This window comes from Corvus moneduloides, chromosome 15 (assembly GCF_009650955.1).
Source record: "Corvus moneduloides isolate bCorMon1 chromosome 15, bCorMon1.pri, whole genome shotgun sequence".
NCBI classification, from domain to species: Eukaryota; Metazoa; Chordata; class Aves; order Passeriformes; family Corvidae; genus Corvus; species Corvus moneduloides.
The window spans coordinates 1545303-1571641 of record NC_045490.1 but is presented as its reverse complement, the minus strand read 5'-3'; the positions used below and the strand labels follow the sequence as shown (position 1 = coordinate 1571641).

Sequence of the window (26339 nt, the reverse complement as noted above, 5' to 3'; positions counted from 1 at the left end):
AAACCAACCGTGTGTGAATTTGTTTACCCAGCTCTTTAAAACTCTTTTTAAAGACCAAGATGACATCACCTGGATTTGCTAATCTTGAAGTGACCAGAAACTGTTTAATCTGTGGGGATGGAAAACTTCATCACCACATAACAGGGTCCCCAAAATAAAATCACAGAATCCTTCAGGTTGGAAAGGACCTTCAAGATCATTGAGTCCAACTTTTGAAGTATTTATTGGCAAAGTGTCTTTTCTTAAGTCATGGTCAACAACTGAAATATTTTCCAGCTGATCAGCCTCACTTTAATTATTTTTTTACCAATGTGCTCAAAATCAGCCTCTTCTGCAGCCTGCAACTCTCACTGCTTTCTGACCATTCCTAAACTTTTGACATTAATCCACAGCTACTAGCTTCCCCTTTTTCTGTAGTTTTGGACACATTTTTCTTCTGTATTTTTCCACAGCTGTGACCTCTGCCCCCAGCCTGCCCATGGGGTTTGAGGTGCTGCAGGTTTGTGACCTGGCGCTTCTCCCTCTCTTCTCTTTCCATCCTTCCTGCTGTTTAGCTCCCTGTTTTCAGCTCTGTTAAAACCAGGAGATTTTGTCAACCCTCTGCAGAGCTGAAATCACAGATAGCGCAATTCAGCACAACCCAAGGGATTTCTTAGTCAGAGTTACACGGAATTAGAGCAAAGAAAGACATCCAGGCCAGGAGATCTTCCTGTTCCTGCTGAAGTCCAGTTGCAGAACCATAAACTGGCTCTTGGCACTGGGCTTCGAAGCAGGAGCTGATTTCCTGCTTGTGCTTCACAGCCTACAAACCCAGCTTATGGCAGCAATAAAAATAAACCAGAGGCGTTTCATTCCGACACAATAAAGCTGTAATCGTGCCTGGCCTCCAGATGGGGAGTGGAATGAGTCCACCACAACAACCTGTGCAGGAAACGGGGCAGGAGTTGAGGGTAGCAGGGAACACAAGCTGTGCTGGAGCCCTTCGTGTTGTGCTGAGGATAAATCCTCTCTGCAGGGAGGAATTGTCCTGCCTCACTCAGCCACTTCTCCCCTCCAGGGCCTGGCTGATGCTGTGCTGCCCAGGGGGGGTCTGCAGGCAGGACAGGGACCCAAAGGAGGGACAGAAATGGGTGACAAAGGCTCGCCTGTGCAGCTGGGAAAGCGAGGAATTCATGTATTGAAATGCCATTTGGAGGCACTGCAGGCAATCCCCGAGATGTCCCAGCACTCCCAGGAGGGAGATGGCTCCTGTCACTGCTCCGTCCCTCATCTCTCCCAAGCTGGCAGAGCTCAGGGCAGCACAGCAGCGTGTCTGGGATGAGGTGAACGTCCACGGGAATGTGCCTCCTCCATGGATCAGCTCCTGTTTGCTTTGGAGCAGGGCAGCTTTTTAAACAATGGGGCGTCAGGGACTCGGTGGAAGTGAGGATCCCGGGCAGCCCCAGGCACAGGGTGTGTGCAGCCATCCCAGGGGATGAGCTGGGATGGTGCTGAGCATCCCAAAGCTCCTCCAGCAGGCTGGGAGTGACCAGCAGCACCGCCCATGGCAAAGCTGAGGGATTCCCATATTTACCAGCATTTCTAGTCCGCATGGCTGTATAAACAAACAATTTATCTGACACAGAAAGCACAGCTGGTGCCTTTCTGGGGCAGCGGTTTCCACACTCTGGTGCTGGTGTGAGGAAAAAAAAAAAAGCTGGAAAGTGTTTTTAGGAAGGAAAAAGTAAGTTCTGAGGAAGTTTTCTGACGTGAGCAAAGCAGGAGCATGGCAGCCCGGCACAGATCAAACACGGGTGGTGAGAAAGGACTCACCCATCCCTCTTGCCCTCAGTTGTTAATTGACATCTCTTACTGTATTTTTGGTCTTCTAAGAGAGTCAGGATCTCCTGTGGGATGTTTCTCCTGCCTGAGGTTTGAGAGTGCAGCTGAAAGCTTGGTTTGGCTACGAAAGCTGACAGTAATTGCTGGAGGTGAGAGCAGCGAGCTGTGAAAGCTCATAATGTCCCTGTCACAGCAAATAACCCCTCTGCTTTTACAGCTGCTCCTTCTCCCTCCCACAAACTGAGCCTGGGAGAGGCAAAGATCTGCTACAGATGCCTCTGCTTTGGAGCAAAGTCACCCTTGAGCAACCCACGGGACTCCACTGCTGTAAATATTTGATCCAGGAGAATGGGCAGGCACAGCTTCCTCCCGTGCCCTTTCCTAGGGAACAGCCCTTGGATCGTGCTGTCTGTGGGGACTATTTTGGTACTCGAGGATGAAATTCAGACTTTAACATAGCCCGTGCAGAATGCCCCGGCGTGGGGCTGAGGAGGCACAGAGGGCACGGCTGGGAGCTGTGAAGGCCAGGCTGGCACCAAGAGAAACCTGTTGGCACAGCAGCGTGGCTGCCACTGTCACCGTCTTGCCACCCGGGACTGTGGCATCCCTCAGCACACGAGCCCCTAAACTCAGTGCCTCTGGTTTGGGTGGTCAAGCCAGAGACCTTCCCTTTGGGTTGAAAGAGCTCTTTTGAAAAATAAAGACATTTCTTCTGTGTTTTCTATTTCAAGCTGGACTCCATTTTATTTTTTGGGTGACGTGTTGCGTGTGTCTCTTAATTTTTCTCTGTTTAAGCAAACTGCTCCATTTTAACCTGCTGGAATGATGCTGGATTAAAATCAGCCCAGCAATCTGTCTCTGCTGACAACCGAGGGACTCCTTATCAGCTTTGTCCTTCATGGGGAGAAAAGAGAGAGCAGTGACAAGGGAAGGGAAGAGGTGCTGTGGGAGGGGGCAGTGCCTTTGGCAGAAATGGGTGGAAATAAAGCCATTTTCTCTGGGAATGAACAAAATGAATCACTTGATATTTCCTGTTCCTCAAGTGTTGTCATGGGCAGGATATTCTCTTACAACACTTGGAGGGTTTTGGACTGCTCTGCAGTGATGAGAAAGAAATTGTCTTTGGGATGAGGTGACTGTCACTTCAAAAATATCAGATTAATGTGGGCTGGGGAGATCTGGTCCAGTTAACCTCTGCTAACAACTTCTTTTTCTCTGACAGTGATGGAGCTATGAGGAAAATCACCACCCCAAATGTGAAATGTGGTGGAAATCGAGCAACAGCTTTTTTTTTAATTCAATCCCAGCTTCAATTTGGCAGATGCTCACTACAGAAAGCGAGGAGCCTCTTGAACTCCTGGATTTAGATGGTAGTAGCAGTCTTTATTTATGTCAGAGTGATTCTGCTGGCCTCAATCAGGAATCACACTCTGGATGGGAGCTGAATGACTCCCTGCACTTCCAAGAACTATCTGAGGTGTGGAGGACAGCAGTTTCCAGGGGAAGGTTAAACAGGCGTTCTAAACATCTGTGACATCTTTTGCTCTGTGTTACCCCATAAAAAACGTGTGTCTGCCAGAAAACTACACTGAAATCAGAGTCACCATCACTGCACACCACACAGCTCTGAAAGCTGGCAAAGGGCTGGTCTAAAGGGGATTTTTTACCTTACACTTATGAAGAGAAGATGGATCACTGCAGTGATCCAATTCTTCACCAAGAGAATGAGACAGTCAGAAACCGAATTTAGTTTATTTTCACATCCCCGTCCCTGCTTTGTGGAGCAGCAGAGCATGTCACAAATGGGTAATTGTGATCACTTAGGGTTGTCTCCAAAGGTATTGGCAGATATAGGATGTTGTAAAAGTGTGACTGAAGAAAGTTCAGTGCCAAGGTTCACTCTGTTCCTTACCGCAGGGAGGAAAAATACAAAGGAAAAGAGAGTTAAAACGGATCTAGAATGATTTACAAATGGTTTACACAGTGACCAGAGACCCGAAGGGGTAAGGGAGACCCTCCCATTGAGTTGTGAGGTTCAGAGTGGACCCCTTTGCTCTCTGAACTCCTGATGGAGTTCAGGTGCAGTTGGGTCCGATCTGAGTCTCATGTGGACAAGGTTTGTGTCTAATGGAATTAATTACACGGATTTCATCAGCCCTGATGGGGCAGCTGAGGGCCCGTGACGAATAAAGGCTCTCAGCCTTGGCTAAGGAAGAATCGCTTAGTCTCAGGTAAAGAATCTTGCTGTATTTAAGGAAAAAAGCGTTTGGCTGCAGTCAAATTGCACTCAATGGGAAAGGTGTGTGTGAGATTCCTTGCTTTGTTCCTTGGTAAATGACTCTTGGAAAAGCTGCCACCTGCTATTCACGTGTTAATTGTGGGATCAGTGTTCCAGGCTCCTGCGCCTCCTTGCTCTGGCACATGCTCATAGGTCCCTATTCTCCTGTGAGGGTTTTCTGGAGGAATTCCTGCCTCTGGAACCTGTTCCATCCTGCTGCTGGTTTGGTTAAGGGCTTAAATCCGTCCCTCCCAGAGCAGAAGGGACAGTGTGGGTCTGTCTGGAGGGAAAAAGGGTTTTGCAGAATGCTCAGTCCACCTGAGGTGTGCTTCATTTCGGCTGCCACAAGTGGCGGAGCACTTTCGGAACCCAGCACTGCAGGAAATGGGGGTGTGAGTTTTTCACAGTGACTCAACTCCTGTTGTCATCAGCTCAGCAGTGACAGAAAGTGGAACTTGATGGGGGCTGAGTGGGATGAAAATAAATGGGATGGAGAATGTGTCAGTGTCTCAGTGAGTTGGTGCTTGCAGGGAAGATGCTGTGGCCATTGCTGGCATCTGGGGGGACATTTCCATCTCCACAGGGCAGAGCAAGGCCACCACTGAGAGCAGGCGAGTCTGTGGTGCCCTGAGACAGGGTCACCTGTTGGCCACCAGCCAACCCCTTATGGCTCTGACAGGTGAAATCTTTGTAAATGCCTTAAAGCCACGGCATAAATGCATCCATTTATCTATGTCCTCGTTGGGTTTTCCCATTTCCCTGTGGAGATGAGGAGGAGAAGGGGCAGAGGCAGGACAGTGTCTGCCAAGGAGGCTGTTGTGTGCCAGGTGAGGGAGTGAGCTGAGCTCAGCTGGATCACTCCTGAATTCCCCAGTGCCACCAGTGCAGCCTTTCCATGCTGGTTCCTGGATTGCCTTCGTTGGCTGGGGGGTTTTGTCTGTTTGTGAAGGCTTTTTCCTATTTTAGAAATCTCTGGTTCTTCAGGGTTGTTTTGCAGGTTTTTTTTTACTCTTACATAGAAAGTTTCAGTTATTGTAGGTCTCCATGATAGCAAGATGGTACAGATATTGTGTGACCTCGGTGTACAATAAAATTACATTTTTCCCCAGAAAAATAAATCAAGAAAAATGCCCCCTAACTGGAATTTTGACATACAAAATCACTGAAAAGTTTTTCCTCCATTTTGCAGGAGAAATTAGAATTAATTTTATGCTGATATCTCAAAGACTGAAACCGTATCAGGTATTGTGTCCTATGGAAGAACTCCAGAGCAGGAGCACAGGAGAGTGGGGTTCGGGGTTTTTCCTTCCAATTCAAGTCGGAGGTCAGGTCTTAGGGACGCAGAGCTGAATCTCTAGACCTCTCACCCTTTTCTTTGCAAAATACAGCAGCAGTTTTTGAGTCACCAGGTTCCAGAGTGCCCAAAGAATCACCAGCTGAAGGTTTAAGCTGCAAACAAGGGGCCAAACTCTGCCTGTTAGATAAAAACATCCTTTCGATTCCAGCAAATTCTGCTTGCAAAATTAAGTCTAATCCATACGTCCTGAATTACTCCTCGTGGCAAACACTGAGCCAGGTCTGGAGCTCGGGGGGCTCATTTGCATTGCAAACCTGGCATCAGTGTCTGGGAAGGCTGAGGCGGTTTTAATCCAATTTTCCTTTGAAGCCAAGTAACCACAATGGCATTATTTGCATCTGGGTTGGCATTAACTGTGCTGTGGTGGTGGCTTTATCCCCAGCTCCCTAGAGACAACACAAGGGGTAATCAACATCCTCAAGTGCTCCGAAACTGAGCCTATTTTTTCCACTGGATTAGCAGCAGCAAATGCACAAGCACATTATTAAGATGGTGCATTCATTTCTATGGAGTCAGGATGGAATTTTGATAGAGTTAAAAACCCCATTAATATTTACATCACTTAGTGGTGCTGGAAGTAAGTACATTTATTTTAACTCAAGCTGCAAAGCGTTTAGTTCTTTGTAATTACAGCACTGCTATTAAGTATTCATAAGGCTGCACAATAGAGTGTCACAGGAAACCTGGTTTAATTTAGTGGTTAGTCAATGTTTTAGTTTTGTGTAAAAACAGAAACTAATTTACCGAGCCTTCTTGCTTGTGTTTTCCCACCTGGGCTTTGCAAACTTTCTTCAGCTTCACTCTATTTAAACCACTTTTTGTAGCTTTGAAAGTTGGGAAGTTGCTGGGGAAGTCTTGCAGATGCACAGGTAATTTGGAATGGGCACAACCAGGCTGGGGGAAGAGCTGGAAAGCTGCCTGATGGAAAAAGACCTGGAAGTGCTGGTCTAAAGCAGCTGAACATGAGCTGGTGGGTGCTCAGGTGGCCAAAAAACCGAGGGCACCTGGCCTGGATCAGCCCATGGGTGTCTTCAGTGGGGTAAATTTGCATTTATGGGAGATCCTGGAACTAATCCCTGTATTTCTGACTCTCTCCACTGCAGGATGAGGTCTCTTCTATGGACATTGAACTCCCAGCTACCTGTGCCTGTTGCCTGTGATGGAAGAACTTGATGTGAATGTGAGGTAGGAGGAAGGACTGAGCTCCTGCAGCCCCTGAGCTGCGGCGGGGCAGTGACCCTACAATGAGTCTGCAAAGCTGCAGGGTGGCATTTTCTGTTTGCCTGCAAATAAAGGTCTCTGCTCGTGCAGCAGGGCCTGGTTTGGGGGTTCCTGGAGCTTCTCTGAGGATGTGGTATCACCCTGATATTTGCATAAGTGTCAGATGTGGCACAGACGAGCCAAAGATTTCTTTTCAGTAGAAAATGTTATGAATTTTGAGGAGGCTGCAGCGTGATGTTGGAGAGACATTCCTGGAAATTTTTGACAGTTCAGTTTGGAACTTGCATTCATCACGGGCCGAGGGAGGTGGCAGACCTCATTTTCTCTAATTCCAGAGTAGAAAAATAAATGATCTGCAAGTATTTCCTATTTATATTTTATTGGATTTTTTAATTTCATGTGACTTGGAGATTGTTATTGGGCACATTTATTATAGGCAGCAGGTTAATGAGATCCTGTCAAGTGGTTTGAAATGAAAACCTCAAATTGGTTACAGCGATCCAGAGAGGCCAAACTCTGCTTCTCCTGGGCTCTTACCAGTGTAGGTTGCAATTGTGCTGTGCACAGGGGTGAGCAATGGCATTTGGAAGACTACTAAAGCCTTCCTAGACCTTGGGTAAAGCTTCCATCATCTCCTTGCAGAGCATTCCTGGTTTGCCTGACATCTCCTCCTTATGTCATGGTAGCTAAATCTCACTTCTTTATATTTTTGGAGCACAGGTGACTCTTATCTACACCAGTTCTGCATGGCATTTTTGGCCATCCTTGTGCACTTTTCCTTTCCCTTCCTTCTTTTTTTGCCCTGCCTTTTTTTTGCCCTGCCTTTTTTTCCTGCCTTTTTCCCCTCCACCCCTTCCCCCCCTTTTTCTCCCGCCATTTTCCTGCCCTTTTCTTCCCTGCCCCTTTTTTCCCGCCTTTTTTTTCCCGCCGTTTTTCCTGCCTTCCCCCCCCCCCTCCCTTTTTTTCCCCCGCCTGGGTTTTTCCTGCCTTTCCCTCCCCCATCACCCTTTTTTCCCCTCGCCCTTTTTTCCCCATCTGTTTTCCCCATCTTTTTTCCCCATCTTTTGTCCCTGCCTTTTTTTCCCTGCCTTTTTTCCCCCGCCTTTTCTCCCCCTCCTTTCTTTCCCTATTTTCCCCTTTCTTTCCCTTTCTTTCCCTTTCTTTCCCGTTTATCCATTGCAGCAAACTGAGAAATTGCGCTTAACAGAGAGGCTGAGCCCTGCTCAAAGCCGGGATCTGATTTTCCTGGGCTGGCTGAGGTTTCCCTTGGAAAATCGCCTTGATGCTCGATAGGAGGAGATGTGTGCTGATGTCTCTACAAACAGCTCCATGGGTGAGGGGAGGGCTGTTGATGGCTGTGGAATGGCCCTTAATGTCCCCACCAGCCTCAAGGGCGAGGTCGTTCCAGAAGCCGGACAAGTTTGACTCTCGAGCTTTAGGGTAATAGATAAAAGGGTCAGCACAAAGTCTATCGCAGAAGCAACAGCCTTTGGGAAGAGGGCTGCCTGCAGCCGGGAGTTCAGGATAAAAGGAGGCTGCGTCCTTTAAAAGCCCGAGACAGAAACTCCTCAGGGTATTCCCCAGTGGGCTCTCACCCTTTATTCCCTGCAGGACTCCTCTCCTTTATGGGCACTGGCTTTTCATAGTGTGGTTTCCCGCACGTGCTAAATATTGATCCCACAGTTGTGTTCCAAGCAGATTTTGGGATATTGTCCTGAGTACTTCACACTTGATAAAGGGTTCTTGCTTCCTCAGGTGTGGGGGAGAGATTGTTACAGTCTGGAGAAACAGCTGAAAAAAAAAAATCACCAGCACCCTGAGTGCAGGTAAACAGCTTTTACAAAACCGCTTTAATTGTAGCTGCTGGTGAAGGCAGACTCCCTTTGCTAAACCAACTATGGAAAAACAATGTATTCTTTCAGTTTGTCACAGCAGTAATTGCTTTTTATTTTCAAGCCGAGCCCCTAAACCAGCTGATTTTTAGATTGATGTTAATTGCTTCCAAACTTGTCGTTATCAGCTTTCGCTTTCTCAGTTTGTTGCTGAAGGTATTTTTGTGGCTTGAAAAGTGCAGAGCCCTCCAGCAGTTCTGTGTGCGGCTCATTAATCTTATCCTGACTTTGAGGAATGAGCAGCAAGGTGAGGGAACAAGGAATCAAATCGGTTGGATTGGTTGTGTTTGTTTTGAAGCAAAGAAAAGATCCCATTTTTCAACCCAAAGCGCTGGTACAGAGGCATGGGGAACACTGGTCCTGACAGCAGGCCTCCACCTGTGCCCCTGGGAGAGAATTGTGTGTTTGACACACACTCCCAAATCCTGGAGTTTGCTGTGCTGGCTCAGGAGGCTCCTTTTCCCTGTGGATCACGAGAAGTGGAGCTGTTGATGGCTGGCTCTGGGATGGATTTGGCACCTGGTGCTATGCACGGGCACGAAGAGGCAGGGAAGGTCCTCGATCTCCTCTCCCCATCCAAACCTGGGAGAAACAGGAGAAAGAGTCCTAGAGGGGGAGAGAGGGACTCAAAGATCCATCCCTGGAGCCCCTGGGATGTCCTAGGAGAGGAGCTGGACTGTGCCCTCAGCCCCGCTTGCTCAGGACACTGCCAGCCACGCGTGAGGACTGAGGGGGACAAGAGCTGGGCTGAGTGGTTGCAACCAAATAGGCACCAAAATGAGCCAAAGCGTAGGAAATGGAAGGGACGTAGGGAAGAGTTTGTGTGCTCCGAGTGCCCTGGCAGTGGGGATTCATGGGAAGCAAACAGCTTCGGGTGCCTCCAGCAGGTTGCAATAGGAGGGTTTATTCTGGTGTGTACACAAGCTCTTTTCAAAACCTCTCCAGCTTCTACACTTGGAGTCATTAAATCATTGTTTATCTCAAGCTCTTTGATCATTCTTCTGTTTAGGTGAGAAATAACAGGCTATGAAATGTCATTTACCAGGCCACAATCAGCCCAGAGCTCTCTTCCTCCTTCCCTTTCCAAGGAAAGATCAACTCTAATCCTCCTGTAATATTGGCAGCATAGATCCAGAAAGGGATTTGCTCTCGCATTTCTGCAGAGATAAACGAACTGATAGAGAAGATTTTCTGCCAAACTCTCTTCTCCACCTGGTCCCCCAGGCTGGGAAAGGTCTGGAGCCCCAGGAGCGGCTGAGGGAGCTGGAAAGGGGCTCAGCCTGGAGCAAAGGAGGCTCAGGGGGGACCTTGTGGCTCTGCACAAGTCCCTGACAGGAGGGGGCAGGGAACAGGGACAGGAGGAGAGGGAATGGCCTCAGGCTGGGCCAGGGCAGGCTCAGGGTGGACAGCAGCAGGAATTTCCCCATGGAAAGGGTGCTCAGGCCTTGGCAGGGGCTGCCCAGGGAGGTTTGGAGTGCCCATCCCTGGAGGTGTCCAAGGAAGGGCTGGAGGTGGCACTCAGAGCTCTGGGCTGGGGACAAGGTGGGGATGGGGCACAGCTTCGACTTGATGGGCTGGGAGGGCTTTTCCAACCTCAGTGATTCCATGAAATGTTACAAGGAGCCAGCTGAAAGAGGCTGTGGGGTTTGCCGGGTTTATCCTCTCTTAGGGAGGAATCCACAACTGGGAGCACTCAAACACCCGGGGCACTTCTGAACCTGCAGCCACAGAGTTCACAGAGCATTGCCCACCTGCCAACACCCGGGCAAAGCAGGAGGGCACAGGGAAGCAAGGAATGATAAAGTGGCTCAATTTCACGTTTCTCTGCTGCCAGCCAAAAATTTCCAGTAGCCAAAAAAACCTTGGAAAAAGAAATTCTCTTTCCTAAATGCTCCCTCCAGCCCAGGCACTGCTCCGTGGGGGAGTCATCAGCCTGGGTATTTTTCATATTGTTCAACTCTTTTCTCAGTTTCTAGGGAAACACTTTAAAGCACTATATTTATGGGAACATCTTTCCAAACACCTCCGCCAACACTTAATTAATGGAGATTTTAAGCCTGGCTCCAGCTTCTGCGAATTAATAGTGTGCTCCCTGATGGCAGCTGTGGAGCAAGGGTGACACACAGGCTCTGTAAATAAAGTTGGAGGGTGCAGGGGGGCAGCTCCTGTTTGTGCTGGTGCACAGCCCCACGGGGAGGTCAGGCCATCACACACCTCTGTGAGGTTTCACCTGTTTTTATTAGAGCAATCTGTGCACATGAAAATTCCCCGGACTAAAAGCTGGGCCGTAAAAATGAACTTTTGGATGGCTTGCATCACATCTTTAGCATCAGTCTCTCTGCACAGAGGGGCAGAGATCTGGAAAAGGGTGTGAAAACCACCCTAAAGACTGGGATATCCTGGGGCAGGCCTGGCTCTAGGGCTTGGCAAAAATGGGCTGGACCTTATTGCCAGCTTTTGCCCAGGGCTTCCCAGGACACCTTCCTTGACTTCCCAGGGCTGACCCTCAGCATCAGGCTGGCAAAATTCAGTTTTGGGAATTCTTGAACAGCTGTGCTCAGGGGTGGGGAGTAAGGAAGCTGGGAGGGGGTCCTGAGAGACAGGACTGGAGCTGTGGGGCCAGAGGAGCTGTGGGGTTCATGGGGCACCGAAAGTCGCATCAGCAGAGGTGGGGGTCCTTCTAGGACAGATGCGACATCATGTCAGAACCAGGGGCTGGGCTGTACGTGGAAATCTCATGGCGCTGCTCTCAGGGAGTTAAAATTCCTTGAGTTGCTTTTGGAGAAGTGGAGAAAGACGCTCCTGAGGTCCTGGTGGGAGATCTTTCCTGGGAATGCAGCCTGGGGAACAGGTAACCTGCCCCAGATGGAATGGGAGTGCAGCTGCAGAACGAGCCCTTCAGGCAGGGGCAGGGAAAGGCACAGACCTGAGGCACCCAGCAGAGCTGGGGGTGATTTAGTGGCAAGGGGTCAGTTCTCAAACCAAAACAGATTTTTAGGATCAGGCTGTGCTGCTGTGGGAGAGGCAGTCCCAGATCCCAGGTTCCCAGCTGTGGATCAGACTTGGAGCTCACAGAACCTGCGAGTGCAGAGTCCATCCCTGGTGCCGCCAAGATGCCTCCAGGTCATTTCAAGAACACCTCTGCCTTTGCACTGCCTCTTCCCCAGGGGTGGCTGTTTCCAGGAGTCAGGGACTGCTGCAAGCTCCTGCCCCGCTTAGCTGCAATTAAACACAATTAACAAACACTCCCAGAGCTCCCCAGGCTGGAGAAATGTGCTGGTCCTGACTCCTGGGTGGGATCTGGGTTCCATCTGAGCTGAGAGCCTGCACTTCCCATCCTCAAAGCACCTTGACCTCCTCTCTTGTTTATTTGAAGTGAGAAATGCGATGAGGCTTTTGTGGAGAGTATTCAGAACATGCACTTAGCTGGGGAGGTAGAAGGAGGTTTAAATAAAACCAGGAATTTAAGTGCTCTGCTCTTGAATCAAGGACATTCCATGCCCGTGCTTAGAGAGGACACCTGTCTGGAGCCTCCACACATGGGTGAGGGCCATAAAAAATGAGCTGGTGAACATCAGGGGCTGGAAGGTTTCTGGCTGCCTCCACTGGAACTATCTTTACCAAACTTTGGTTTTTATGGTAATGCTCAAAATGAGCTGGGAGCTGGTTTTGTGTGGCGTGGATTCACGCGGGGGGTCTGTGGGGGGTCTCAAATAAAATTTATTCTAGAAATCAACATTTCATCCTGTCTGTGCCAAGTCTTCCATTAGCTGGGGTAACTGCAAGGAGATTTTTCATTCTTCTGGAGGCTTGAAACTGGGAAACTCTCCAGGAACTATTAGAAGTTAGACAGCCAATAGCTGTATTTGTCTTTTGCTGTCCAAGGCATAAACAAGCAGTGGGGAAAGGGCACAGCCTGGATATTTTAATACCCAGCCTCATGCCAGGACCCTTCCAAGGGTCTTGACTAAATGCCTCTCATTTAACAATACCTTCCTAACTGCAAATATTGTTTGAAAAAGCAGAGCAGGACCTTCATGGTTTCTGATTTGAGCATCTTCCAGGTGCCAGGCTTTGGGCAAAGATGGGAACAAAGGTTTGAAAAAGAGAAGTCAGCGTGAGAATGCTGAGGATGACTGAGAACTGCCTTAGGGTGTTTTGATAGAGTTAACTTTGGGGTAACGAATCTCTGGGCATAGGGCAGGGCTTATTTGGGGTTGGTTTTTTTTAGGAAAAGTTATAACAAGACAGGGCAATAAATCCTTTTAGGCCAGGAGCAGCAGCTCGTCTGAAGAGCTGTGGGCTCTGTGCACCCCAGTTCTGCACCTGATAATTGCAGGAGGCATCACACAGATTTCTGTGAGCAATCTGGGCCCTCAGAGCATGTTTAGCATGAGCCTAAACCTTTATTTTCTCACGCTGTGCCAGAGGGGGTCATGTCATGGATGTGCATCCATTCACTGCCCGTTTCTAAACTCCTGAGATAAAGTTTGAGCCGTACATGTGTGTAATGGTGATGCCTCTGTGAGGTAAAATTGTTCTGTACCATAACCAAATTACAAACATCCTTGTGCAGAAGTACAGCCTGGACTCTGCCTTCAACCCCTGGAGAACAAGGAGGGGAAATTAATGACGGTTAATGAGAATATTGGCAATGAGGTGCTTCACTCCATCAGCTCTCCTGAGCGCAGCTCGGTGGCGTTTGTTGTTGAGCATCGAGCCCTGTGTGCGACAGGAGATAGGCAAGAGGCACTTAGACAACAGGGGATAATCACATTCTGATTATGGAACATACACCAAAAGTCAGGATTACTTTTCTGCTTCTTTCATCACCCTCTGTTCATCACTGAACTGCTGTGGGGTTTGGTAGAGGCCATGCACTCGATTAGGAGGAGCAATTCTAATTAGGAACTGATCAAGACGTTTCTGAGTAAAGGCATGTTTGATCTCTGGTTTTATTCAGTGTTTACAAAGGAGAAATGATTGTTACAACATCTCTGCTGTGCTGTGTAGTGTGTCTAAATCCCTGCCTAAGTCAGAGATTTGGGTTTTTTCATTGCCAGGAGTATTTGATAACCGCGTTAAAATACTCTGCACAGAATCAGAGAAAAATAGAATGGTTTGAGGTGGAAGGGACCTTAAAGCCCATCCAGTGCCACCCCTGCCATGGGCAGGGACACCTCCCACTGTCCCAGGCTGCTCCAAGCCCCAATGTCCAGCCTGGCCTTGGACACTGCCAGGGATCCAGGGGCAGCTACAGCTGCTCTGGGCACCCTGTGCCAGGGCCTGCCCACCCTCCCGGGGAGGAATTCCTTCCCAATATCCAATTTAAACCTACTCGGTCAGTTTGAAGCCATTCCTCCTTGTCCTGACCCTCCATCCCTTGTCTCTCTCCATCTTTCCTGCAGCTCCTTCAGGCACTATAAGGCCGCAATCAGGTCCCCCAAAGCTTCTCCTCTCCAGGCTGGACAATCCCAGCTCTCGCAGCCTTTCCTCCCAGCAGAGCTGCTCCATCCCTCTGAGCATCCTAGAGCCTCCTCTGGCCTGGCTGCAGCAGCTCCAGGCCCTCCCTGTGCTGTGCATCCCAAAGTGGTGTTGTGTTGGGGTGAAAACAAAAGGGGAATGTTCAGCACGTGAAGGGCACAGTTGGATTAAAACTCGAAGACTTGAAAATATATTATAAGGAACAAAGAATAGTCCAAGGTGCTGCAGAGTCTGGGTGGAGGTGTCAGGGTGGGATTTGGGTGGCGCAAGGGCTCTCCTGTGGAAGTTGTTAGAGGATGCAAAACGAAGCAGTTGCAGCAGCTGCCTTTGCTCCATGTAAATACTGTGATCCTAATCTCATGCTGATTTCGTAAGTTAATTTTAGCTTATATTTTAGGTGACAGTCTAATGGCTTTTGAGGATTGTACTCACATACATCAGCCCTGCAGCGATACCTGCTCGTATGTGGGTGTAAATTATGTAACTCTGGATCTGCTGCCTGGGAGGGAGCAGAGCCAGGGCTCTGTCCTGCCCTGCAGGAGATGCAGACAGATGTGGCTGCTGGGCCAGCTCATTCCCCTGCACAGAGTGAGTCCCCAGGGCTCAGGCAGAGCCCAGAGCTCCCAAGGGCTGCGTTGGTTTCCTCCCTCATTCCCCAAGTGCAAACTCCTGCCTCGCTCTCTGTCTCAGACCGTAATCAAGCCTCTCATTGCCCAGGATGAGTTTTCAGCCCCAGATGAAATTTCCACTGAGCAAAGGCCAGAACTTGTGCTGCTGCCAGCTGAGGAGGATGCACGGAGCAGCAGAGAGCTCGAGGATTCCCGGGTTTGACACTTGGAGCCCCTCGTGCCCTGGGTGTGAGCCTGGCTCTGCACTTCACCACCAGTCCTGGGGGCAGTTTGGGCACCACAGTGGAAAAAAATATCTCTAAAGCTTGGGAGAGCCTCCCAAGGCTCTCTTGGAGGAGAGGAGACTGAGGGGAGACTTTTCAGGTGCTGCAGCTCCGATCTCCGCTCTCTGGGACAGGGACAGCGCCCAGGGAATGGCTGGAGCTGTGCCAGGGAGGTTTAGGTTGGATATCAGGAAAGGCTCTTCCCCCAGAGGGTGCTGGGCACTGCCCAGGCTCCCCAGGGAATGGGCACGGCCCCGAGGCTGCCAGAGCTCCAGGAGCGTTTGGACAGCGCTGCCAGGGATGCCCAGGGTGGGGTTGTTGGGGGGTCTGGGCAGGGCCAGGAGCTGCACTGGGTGATCCCTGTGGAACTTAGGATATTCCACGATTCAGTCCCAGAGCATGAGGTGGGAGCAGGGCTGGAGCCGCCTCTCCGGTGCCGGTGTCCCCCGAGGTCCCCCCGTGTCTGGCAGCTCCAGCAGGTCCCTGTTCCCAAACGGGAGAGCGCTCCCAGCACGCACTGATTGACTGTGCCAGCCCACACACGGCAATTTTTAAAACGTTTAAATAGCCTGTCTTCTCTGCTTCATCTTGACAATTGGTTTTAATCAGTGTTATCAGCTGCTTAAAACACTTCATTCTCTGAAGCGCCGCAGCTTTCAGCCTGCGGGAGATTCATGGAGCGGAGGTGCAGGACTGGGGATGTTAGCAGGAGTTTTGTTTCAAACCAGCACAAAAGGAGAAAACCTCATCCCTTCCCTCCCATCCCACCGCCACGATTTATGTGGTGGTTTGTTGTTTTGGTTTGGTTTGGGTTTTTTTTCAAAAAACCACTCAAATAAACGACTCATATGACCGAGTTATTTTGATACGTGGAATGCTGTCAATACTTTAATTAATTTCCGTCTGTTTCTAAAACAGAAGTGAAGGACATATTCATTGACTGGAATCCGTTAGGAGCTGTCCTGCCATCTGCACCGGCTGAAGTGAAGCAGCACAGGCAGTGCAGCATTTAAAGGCATTTAAGGAAATTAAATGCTTCTGGATTAATGCTGACTTCTGATTAATAGTTTAGAAAAGGACGTGGTAACAGCTGGAAAAGCAGAGATCGAATAATCTCTTCCCTATTGTCGTGTTTCTGTACTGAGATGCATCAACAGGTTTACCCACAAAAATAGCTTATCTTGATTTTTAGGTGCTTAAGACCTAATGATTTTTTTTATGCCTAGGAATAATCAGGGAAGTGGGAAAGAGGAGAGGCAAATGACATCTTATTTGTGGTTATGAAATACGGAGTTAGGGAGGGAAAAGCCATGGCTGGAAACAAAGCAACCCAACCCTTCCCTGTGTTCCCCCCACACCGAGAGCGCTGTTAAACCAAGAAGAAAACTCTTCCCGAGGCTCCCAGTACTCCGAGCTTTTTAATCTCCTTCCGTGAGGCTTGTGCACATCCCTTGTTGGGGAGTGTTCCCTGCGGTCCCGGGGTGCTCCCGGGGCGCTCGCGGGGCGATCCCGGGGCGATCCCGGGCCGATCCCGGGGTGCTCGCGGGGCGATCCCGGGGCGATCCCGGGGCGATCCTGGGGTGCTCGCGGGGTGATCCCGGGGTGCTCCCGGGGTGCTCGCGGGGCGATCCCGGGGCGATCCTGGGGTGATCCCGCGGCGATCCCGGGGTGCTCGCGGGCCGATCCCGGGGCGATCCCGGGGTGATCCCGGGGTGCTCGCGGGGTGATCCCGGGGTGATCCCGGGGTGCTCGCGGGGCGATCCCGGGGCGATCCCGGGGCGATCCTGGGGTGATCCCGCGGCGATCCCGGGGTGCTCGCGGGCCGATCCCGGGGTGCTCGCGGGGCGATCCCGGGGTGCTCGCGGGGCGATCCCGGGGTGCTCCCGCGGCGATCCGGGGGTGATCCCGGGGTGCTCCCGGGGCGCCCCTGTCAGGCAGAGCCGGCCCCTCCCGTCCTGAAACGGGCCATCCTTTTTGTCAGCCGTGCTCCTCTGCCCCCAAAGCACGGCGTTTTTCTGCAGCCCTGACTCTCTGCCTCCTGCGGGAGTTCTGTGCTCCCAGCACGGAGCTGTTGGCAGGGATTTTCCCCTCCGTGCCCCCGGGGAGCTCGGGCTGTGATGAGTAACGAGAGCCAGAGCGATGTGCGTGCTCCGACCCCCAGGACTGGTCTGTGCTCTTTAATTGCCGCATAAAATACGCAGGAGCACCCGGGTTCATTTGGAAAAGTTGGGGTGTTTACAGGAAAGTGAAAACTGGGCTTGGAAAAGTAATTACTTTTTTTTTTTACTTTCACATTAATGACGGTGCAGAAGAGCTTTTTAAATATGTCCACATGTGAGTTTCAAGCATTCATTCCCCATCAGTATTTCACCTTTTTCCTTAAGTGATTTCTATATTCCTACTAACCAGCAATCATTTCGCCTGAATCTCATTTCCTCACAATAGCAAACCCATCAATCTCTGCTTTATTAAACAGGGAAGCAAAGCTCGGAAGCCAGAGCACTCCGCTTTGATAAAAGATGTTATGCAAACCATTGATTTTAATTTACAGCAATATCCACTTCTTCCATTATTAACAACTCGGAATTACTAAGACTGAATAATTAACATGTATTCCTGCTTGATGATGGATTATTCTGAAGGCAGAAACAGCCCAGCTGAAATCCCTCCTGCACCCGCAGTGAGGCATCCGCCTGTGTAATGTTCCCCAGGGGAGCAGTGCAACACGGCACGGCAGAAATCCTTCCAAAAGTGCTACCAGAGCAAATGTACCTCTCACAAATGTGCCAGGGTGAGTTCCTGCCCTGCTGGGCTCTGCTCAGAGCCTGGGTGGTGACCGGTTCTGCCCAGGGATGCCACCAGGATGCCACCGCTCTCAGGGCAGGGTTGTCTGTGGTGCACGGGGTGGGAAATGTGGGTTTAGAACTCCTGGAGGTGAAAAACCCCTCAGGCAGTGTCTGGTGAGATGTTGCTCAGGGCTGGGCTCCTTTGGCATTTCCAGAGCTTGTTTGGATGAGTAAAACTCAACATTTCTGTGTGCCAGAAGTCCCTGATCTTTTTCAGCTTTTCTCCAAATCAGGAGACCTCAGTGAGATGAAGTGTAAAAAGCCCGGGATGTTGTTCAGTAAATAAAAAGTGACCCCAGAGTCAGTCAAGGTAAAACAGAGTAACAGTTCCATTTTTCAATTACCTGAACAATCTCACATCATCAGTCCTGGGTGTCCAACACCAGCTCTGCAGGCTGAGAAGAAATTTCCCTGCTGAATTAGTGTCAAGTGTTGCTTTTAATGCAGTTTATCTCCAGGCACACTTGATAACAGGAAAAGTCCCTGTTCCCACGGGCACAAGCAGGTGAAGGTTTAGGATGCATTTTATTCAGGATATATCATTAGAAATAGCTTTAGAGGAGAAGTGGCTCAAAATTTTGTGATAAAACCAGGTTTATGAGGAATTTTTTGCATGCTGGGTGTTACCTTCCTGCTTTGCAAGTGCTGAAAAAAGAAAAAACCAAAAACTTTCTTTGAAACAGCAAATTACTTGTAGAAATGGAGACTTAAAATATGGCTGACATTGGGGGGGGGCGGGTTTGTGTTATTCTTCCTTTTTCTTTTCTTCTTCTTCATTAACTGAAAGAAATTATTGATCTCTGGGTAGGGGGAAATTGGGCACTTGGAAAAGAATTTATTTCCTCTCCCTAACTCTGGAAAAGTTACTAAGTGAAAAAAGGGGAAAAAAGAGAAAAAAAAATAGAAAAGCCAGACTGTTTTGTGTTTTGTGGCACAGAGTGAAGGGAAGAGAGAAAAAGGCAAAACATTATGTAGATTTCAAAATTCAAGATGTAAAATGCTCGTCTTGAGGAAAGTTTGAACCCATTAGTCCTTGTCACAGCACATCAGGAGCTGACAGACAAAGAGTGATGGGTTCAAACCAAAAGAGGGGAAATTTAGGTTACAGGTACGGAAAAAATCCTTCCCTGTGAGGGTGGGGAGGGGCTGGGATGGAATTCCCAGAGAAGCTGTGGCTTCCCCGTCCCTGGGAATGTCCCAGGCCAGGTTGGACATTGGGGCTTGGAGCACCCTGGGACAGTGGAAGGTGTGGGATGAGATGAGTTTTAATGTCCTTTCCAACCCAAACCATTTTGTGATTTTATGATACTAAAACCGTGGGGAAAAAATGGAAAAATTACCGGAAAAAAAACCCCAGAATGCTTCTGCATGAAAATAACATTATTTATTGGGGTGAAAAGAGGATGGAAACGTTTTTGTGCGGGGGCTCTGAGCTGGGCTGTCAGGAATCAGGCCCAGCTCATTCCAGCTCTCCTAAATGGGCTCCTCCAGGGTGTGTGGAGGCTCATCCTGCCCTGGGCAGCCGTGGGTGCTGGGGGGGTGCTCTGGTGCTGCTGGATGGGATGGGTGGGAATGGCCATGGATGGAAAGGGTTGTTGGGAGTGGCCCACAGGGACAGCACAGGCAGCTGCTGTCACCACCAGCAGTGCCCCTGGCTGGCACCGCTGGGCCACCCCTCCCCGTGCCGCTGCAGCTCCTTTTCCTCTCTCTCGTCTCCCTGTGCGCTCCCAGTTCGAGTGAGGGCTTCGGCATCGCGGAGAAGATCGTGCTGCTCTCCTTCATCTCCGCCGTCATCCTGATGGCCATCCTGGGCAACCTGCTGGTCATGGTGGCCGTATGCCGGGACAGGCAGCTCAGGTGAGCCCGCCCAGGTGGCCACCACGGGGGCAAACCCCTCCTGACGAGCTGAGGGCACGAGATGCCACCAGGGAGGTGCCCCTGCCTTGCACACCCGCACTGCCCTCAGCTCGTCCCGCGGCGCTGGCACCATTTTAATTCCCATCCTCATTCTTTTTAGCATTCTCAGTGTAGAAAACCAGGCAAATCAGTGAAAAACACCGCTAAGCAGCAATTCCTGGGGGAAGCAGGTTGGCCCCTGCCCCTTTTCCATCTCAGATTTCCCAAGGAGCTCATCAGAAATCCACACAGACCAAGGGCCAGGTGTGCAGCTCCACCATGACAGTGTTGCCCACAGTTTGAGGGGGTCACAGGCACAATTCCTGTCTTGAGGCTGCTGCTAACCATGGGAATTGTCAGCCCAACCTTAGGAGCAGAAAAAGATATTTAACAGCCTCTATTTGTGTGCTGCGTGGGATTTTTAATGGATTTAATTCTATTTTATTGTTGTGATTTTAAAAGTACTCTTCAAGTTGAAATTACAGCTTCAGTCTAGATTATTCTCTGTGCTTTCTGGAAGGATTTTCTCCATTTACAAGTTAAAATAAAATCCCCCTCCTCCACCCCAGAGTCTCCAGTGCAAGCTGTGAGGCTGAGCCACATGCAGAGGCCTGTGAGCATCCATTTGCCTGCTCTGGGTGAGCAGAAAGATGTGTTTATGCCAGGAAAACGGTGGACATTTGGCTTTAAAAGCCAGGAGCAAGCCAGGGGTGACCATATAAAGTGAGGAGTGTGTTAGGGAGGGGTTTTTAGTGTGATGGAGCAGATTAAACCCAAAATCAGGCTGGAATCTCTCTCCATGTGTGGAGGCTGCTGCACTGAACCCACCCTAATTTTGTGTTGTGCCTTTCAGGAAAATCAAGACCAACTATTTCATTGTTTCCCTGGCCTTTGCTGACCTGCTGGTGTCGGTGCTGGTGATGCCCTTTGGAGCCATTGAGCTGGTTCAGGACAACTGGATCTATGGAGAGATGTTCTGCCTGGTGCGGACATCCCTGGATGTGCTGCTCACCACAGCATCCATCCTGCACCTCTGCTGCATCTCCCTGGACAGGTACGAGCTGGAGAGTGGCATTGCTTGAAGTCTCTGCTGTGTTCTTGGTTATCCTGAGCTGCCAGAGGGCAAAGATGGACCTGTTGGGAATGGCAGAGCAATGAATCTCTCCCAGTGGTGATTTTGGAGAGAATCCTGATGAGGGCAGAGCAACTTGGAATGGAGTGAGATTTATGGTGAGGGCCTGGGTTGTTCTGTGCACAGCTCTGCTGGCAGCACTGAGCAGGGGTGGCTCTGCTCCTTCTTGGAAGCAGAAAAAGACACCTGGGCTGTGTCCAAAGGAGGGAGCTGAGCTGTGGCAGAGGAGGGGCATCGTGCACAGGGTGTTGTACCAGCAGGGATGTTCCTCTGCTCCCAGGGAACAGGGACAGGATGAGGGGAAACAGCCTCAAACTGCACCAGGGCAGGCTCAGGGTGGACAGCAGCAGGAATTTCCCCATGGAAAGGGTGCTCAGGCCTTGGCAGGGGCTGCCCAGGGAGGTTTGGAGTGCCCATCCCTGGAGGTGAAGGATGGATATGACACTCAGTGCTCTGGGCTGGGGACACAGGTGGGGATTGGGCACAGGATCATCTTGAAGGTCTTTTCCAGCCTAAATCTTCTGGGAGGTCCTAAAAACTGTCCTTTCTTTCAAACTTTTCTTGTCACCTAAAAATAAAGCCCAAAGCCTCAATAATTTATGGCGAGCAATTCTGTTTGACTGCTGTCTGCAGTTTTTCAGGGTAAATGGCAGAACTTCCGTAAGAACTTTTCACAAGATGAACACTCAGTAGAAAACATTCTGGCTATTCTGATAATATTTAGAGCTTTTTTTTTCCCCTTTGAGTTCTGTGTGGAGATTTCAATACCTTTAAAAACGCTGTTACTTAGTATTGCTAACAGGGCCAGAATAACCATAATTATTCTCGTCACTGTGACAGCTGGTATTTGAATATGTTCTATTTCAGTATCTTGAGAGTCTGAGTGCAGCCAGACTTTAAAAAAAAATTGCTTAACCTCTGTATTGATGGGCAGCAGTGCTCTGGGGTGGGAGACAGGGCACCAGCACAGGCAGTTTTGTATCCAGAGAGAAGCTGGTGTCCAACAAGCGCGGCTCCTATCCTTATCTGTGAGTTTCGATAGCTGGGACACAAATGAGAAGCTCGTTATCTTCAAAACATTGACAAATTGCCACTCTGAGCCAATTACCAGGAAAGCAGATGTTGGGCACCGTGCTCTGGACGTGACCTCGCTCTCTGAAATGTTGCAGTTTGATTCTCCAGGCTCTTCATTAAATAGAGAGGGTTGTGGAGAGAAGGGAAAGTGGGATTTCACCTCTGGATTTGCAGCAGGGGATGAGGATCTTCCTGTGTGGGGGGCACAGAAAGGAGGTTCCCGCTTTCCTTGCCCTCCTGGAGATGCCCCACATGCAGAGCCTGCTGCCTGTCCCCATCTGTCCCCCAGATCCTGGGACAGCCGTGGCTCGGAGCTGATGCTTTAGGGATACCCCTCCACCTGGGCTTTAAAGCTCGCTGGCAGAAACTTGGATTTCTCTGACAGTTTTTAGCTGGTTTTTTTCCACAGTGAGAACTGATTGAGAACAGTGTGAAGGGGCCAGAATAGATGAGGAGAAGGCAGTGGATGGCCCCAAAAGGGCAGAGCAGGTGGATGAATGAGAGGTTTTTGTGGAGGGAAGGATGACTCAGCCCAGCTTCGATCTGTTCTCCATCCCCAGTGCCTCCCTGGGCTGCAGGGGCAGCGCTGCTTCCTTCCCAGGGCTTAATTCAATTCTTTTTAGCTGTTTGCTCTTGTGTTCATTCAGAATTTATGGGAGCCTGCTGCTGCTAGTGGGTACTTTTTCTGTGATCTATTTCCTGCCTTCTGTTTTATTTCAGGACGTGCAAGCGTGAGTTTTAAGGGATTTTTAAAGAAAACTGGGTGGTTAATCTAATCCTAAAGGCTCTGTTTGGAAAGTCATTCCCTTCAACTTATTCACAAAGTGTTGCTTGAAAAGACTTTTATCTGATAATATCTTGTATCTGTTTCCACTGCTGCCTCTGGAAAAGAAGGAAACAAGCACTGAGGCTTGAATTCTCCAAGGCGTTGTTCCAGCAGGGAACTGATTTTACTGCTCAGACACAGGGAGAAAAGTACTGCAGAGAGCCACTGTCAGTGTCAGCTGGAAAAGGGATTTTCCAAGGTAGCAAAGGTATCTCAGGGCTCACTGAATCCAAAGTTTGCTGCCACTGCCTTATGGTTTTTCATCCCCTCTTTGATATTCTAATATAATAGAGAGGTTTACCCTTGAAATATTTATTTGTTGCATGTTTTAGGCACACGTGTCCATTCTTTGTGCCAGTGCAATAAAAAATAATTGCACTGCAGATAAACAGACCCAGGAGCTCTGAGGGAGTCTCTGAATACAGAAAACCTGTCAGGAAAGGGAATTTTCTCCTCCAGTATTTGCAGTCCAATTTGCACTGCAATTACTTCTCAAAGTTTTGTGGGGGGGACAAACAACAGAGAAACAAAAACATCTGTGGTTTTGGGTTTGGATGCACATCTGGCACCTCTGGGTGCAGCTGGAGCATCCTCACCCTGCTCCCTGCACCCTCCCGGCTGTCCCAGCACAGGAAGTTCTCCCCAAGGCTGTGTCTCTGCTGGGTGCTGTTTGCTGGAGTATTCCAAACATTTGCACACCACAAACCAGCCCTGGGTGTGTCTGTCCATCCCAAGCCGATCCTACATTCAGGCACAGCCCAAAATCCCTGCTAAAGCAGGGCTAAAGCACGGCAGATGCATCCAGAGAGCGGCAGAGCAGAGTGACAGATGCTCCTTGTGCCGTTTGCAAACATTAATTACCATTAATGGACTGCTCAGGCAGCAAATTAGCCCAATCCTGTGGGAGAGGTGATGTTGTAAAGCCTCCCAAGCCCTGTGCTCTGTGGTGACATCCTGTGACAGCAGCCCTGTCCCTGTGCCGGGGCACGGAGGGCACCCCTGAGGGACACAGCGTGGGCACTGCCCTCCCAGCGCTCCGGCACAGCATTCCACGCTCATCCCCTCGCCGTGGCATCACAGACGAGGCACGAGGGATGGACTGGTGCCCGAAGGATGCCCAGGCCCTGGTTGGGAGCACAGGGTGTTTTCCCAGACTGGGAGGAGGCCGCCGTGCCCAGCAGTGCCCCGTGGAACACCCCCGACTGCCCAGGGGCAGGGGGAGGTTGTTAGCGGGGAGAGTTCCTAAACTTGGAACAGCTGTCAGTAATTAATGGTTACAGTCTGATTAAATGCCCCAAATTCCAGCTGGAGTCCTGGCCAGGCTGTAAATCCCCTGTGCCCATCTCACCTGGATCTGGGCAGCTCCCAGTGCTCAGGTGGAGGGACCGAGAGGCAGCGCAGGGAGGGGCTGAGCAAAGCCAGCTGGAGCCTGTCCCCGCGGCTGTGAGAGGTGACAGAGCTCTGGAGTTGTCCCTGCCAGCCCAAAAACCACCCCAGGGTTTGCAGGATTGCAGCCTGAGAGTGTTAAGGAAAATCCCAGAGCAAATGGTCACGGCACAGGCTGAGGGATGCTGTGTCCTTTGTTAATCGCTGCAAACCCTCTAGAAATGTTTCATTTATTTTGCCACTCTTGCTGCCAATAACCCTCCACACACCTCAGCCCCACAGGGGCCATGGAGGAGCCCTCTCTCTCCATTTGGCAGCACACATTTGTTTGTATTCCCTGCTAAATTTATCCAGCTCCAATTAACTGTTCTCTTTAGCATTTTCCTCAGTGTAATTATTTCAACACCAGCAGGCCGTTGTTTTTCTAATATGAATTTAATTTTGTTAGATATAATCATTTCAGGACATTTTCAGGACCAACGATGCAGAACTTTGTTTGCTTTGGCACAATGAGAGCCCAAAGCTTATTTGCTCAGTGGGAAAAAGGAAAATAGAAAGAGCTGTTCTTTCCAAAAAAATGTTAAAATCTGATTATACGGAGGCCAGAACCTGTTTTCACTGAAACATCAGCAACAGCAGTGCTGGATTAATTTCCCACAGGCACAAATAAATTGAAATCATGGCTCCTTAGGTTCATCACTTGGTCAGGGCTCAGCTGGAGGCTCTGTCCCAGTCTGGATTCCCTGAGGGACAAGGACAGTGACTTCCCACGGACAGAGGGCTTGGCTTTGCACCCTAACTTTGGGAGACACACAGTAGTACCCACAGTTTTCCCATCCTTTTGTCTTCTTTTTTCAAGTTTTCCTATCCTTTTATCTTCCTTTTTCCAGTTTTCCATCTTTTGTCTTCTTTTTTCCAGTTTTCCCATCCTTTTGTCTTCTTTTCTCCTCGATTATTGAAGAGGGGGTGAACTCTTACTCAGTGTGAGTGCTCGGTGACTGTTCTGTGTCTCATCCTGGCCCCGCTGATGATCAGGCAGATGCTGTGTACATCATTTTCCATATGCACATGACACCAAGCCGTTTGAAGTGTGGGCCACCCCCAGAGCCAGGCTGTGGATAAGGGTGGGGGTGGATTTGTCTGTCTGAGGTAGCTCAAGAGCTCCTTGCAGGGTAGTGCTGACAGGCTCCCAGCTCCAAATTGCACTGCAAACCAGGGAGATCCTTGCATTTCTCCCCAAGGGCAAGGAATTCTCTCCTGCAGCTCAGTAATTCTGTTCCCCTAGTGCCCAGGAGGCGAGGAGGGAGCAGTGGTGTGGTCAGAGCATCACCGGGCCTGAGGCAGGAGCTGAGCACTCCAGGGCAGCTCTTCCACAGCCGTGGGATTGAGGAGGTGTTTGGATAAATAAATAATTCCTTGCCAGGGCCCGGAGCTGGGTTGGGCTGCTGGCAGTCAGATCCAGGGTGTGGAACTGCAGTGGTTCCTAACTGGGACCTTGCAGTGCCTGAGGGAAGATGGAAAGAGAGTGCCAGGACACAGGGAATGGCTTCCCGCAGCCAGAGGGCAGGGATAGATGGGATTTGGGAAGGAATTGCTCCCTGGGAGGGTGGGCAGGCCCTGGCACAGGGTGCCCAGAGCAGCTGTGGCTGTCCCTGAATCCCTGGCAGTGCCCAAGGCCAGGTTGGACAGGGCTTGGAGCAGCCTGGGACAGTGGAAGGTGTCCCTGCCATGGCAGGGATGGAATGAAATGATCTTTAAGATCCCTTCCAAAGTCCCTTCCCTGTGATTCTGTGATTCCTGCAGAGGCCAGAAGAGCCATAAGGCCAGAGAAATAATGGATTTCTTCTTTTCTGCCACCTGTAAAATGTTAGCACTTGATTCATTCCTGTGGCAAATGTCTGACAGGGAAAAGGAAAAGCATTATAATAACATTTGCTTTATTGGAAGAGCTGCAGCTCCAGGAAGGGATTCCTGTGTTTCCCCTTCAGTGGAGAATGTCATTGCAGAGGAGAGGATGTTCCACATCATCTGCTCTGCCATAGGTAACAGGGAAGTGAACATTTGCAAGGAACTCGACTGATAATAGAGAGAATTAATATTTAATTGGGCCTGGACATGGCATTAATCATGTGTATGCATTGCATTTGATGTTCATCCATCACACTGTCACAGCAGCAATAACAGATACTCCTTAGGAGCCCAGCAAAACAGCTCTGCCTTGAAATGAAGCAGAA

The 26339-nt window shown here is 49.9% G+C and overlaps 1 protein-coding gene across 3 annotated transcripts in view; it reads left to right on the top strand.

Moving 5' to 3' along the window:
* The window catches only part of HTR4 (5-hydroxytryptamine receptor 4), a 70413-nt gene that overhangs the window by 15290 nt on the left and 28784 nt on the right, over window positions 1-26339 (top strand). For all 3 annotated transcript variants that reach the window (XR_004243251.1, XM_032125233.1, XM_032125234.1), the window contains 3 exons: window positions 6560-6641; window positions 19523-19648; window positions 20541-20741. Coding sequence is in view for 2 of the 3 variants with exons in the window: in XM_032125233.1 (XP_031981124.1) it covers window positions 6616-6641; window positions 19523-19648; window positions 20541-20741 (353 nt within the window). In the remaining variant the exon portion in view is untranslated. The remainder of the gene's footprint in view (window positions 1-6559; window positions 6642-19522; window positions 19649-20540; window positions 20742-26339) is intronic.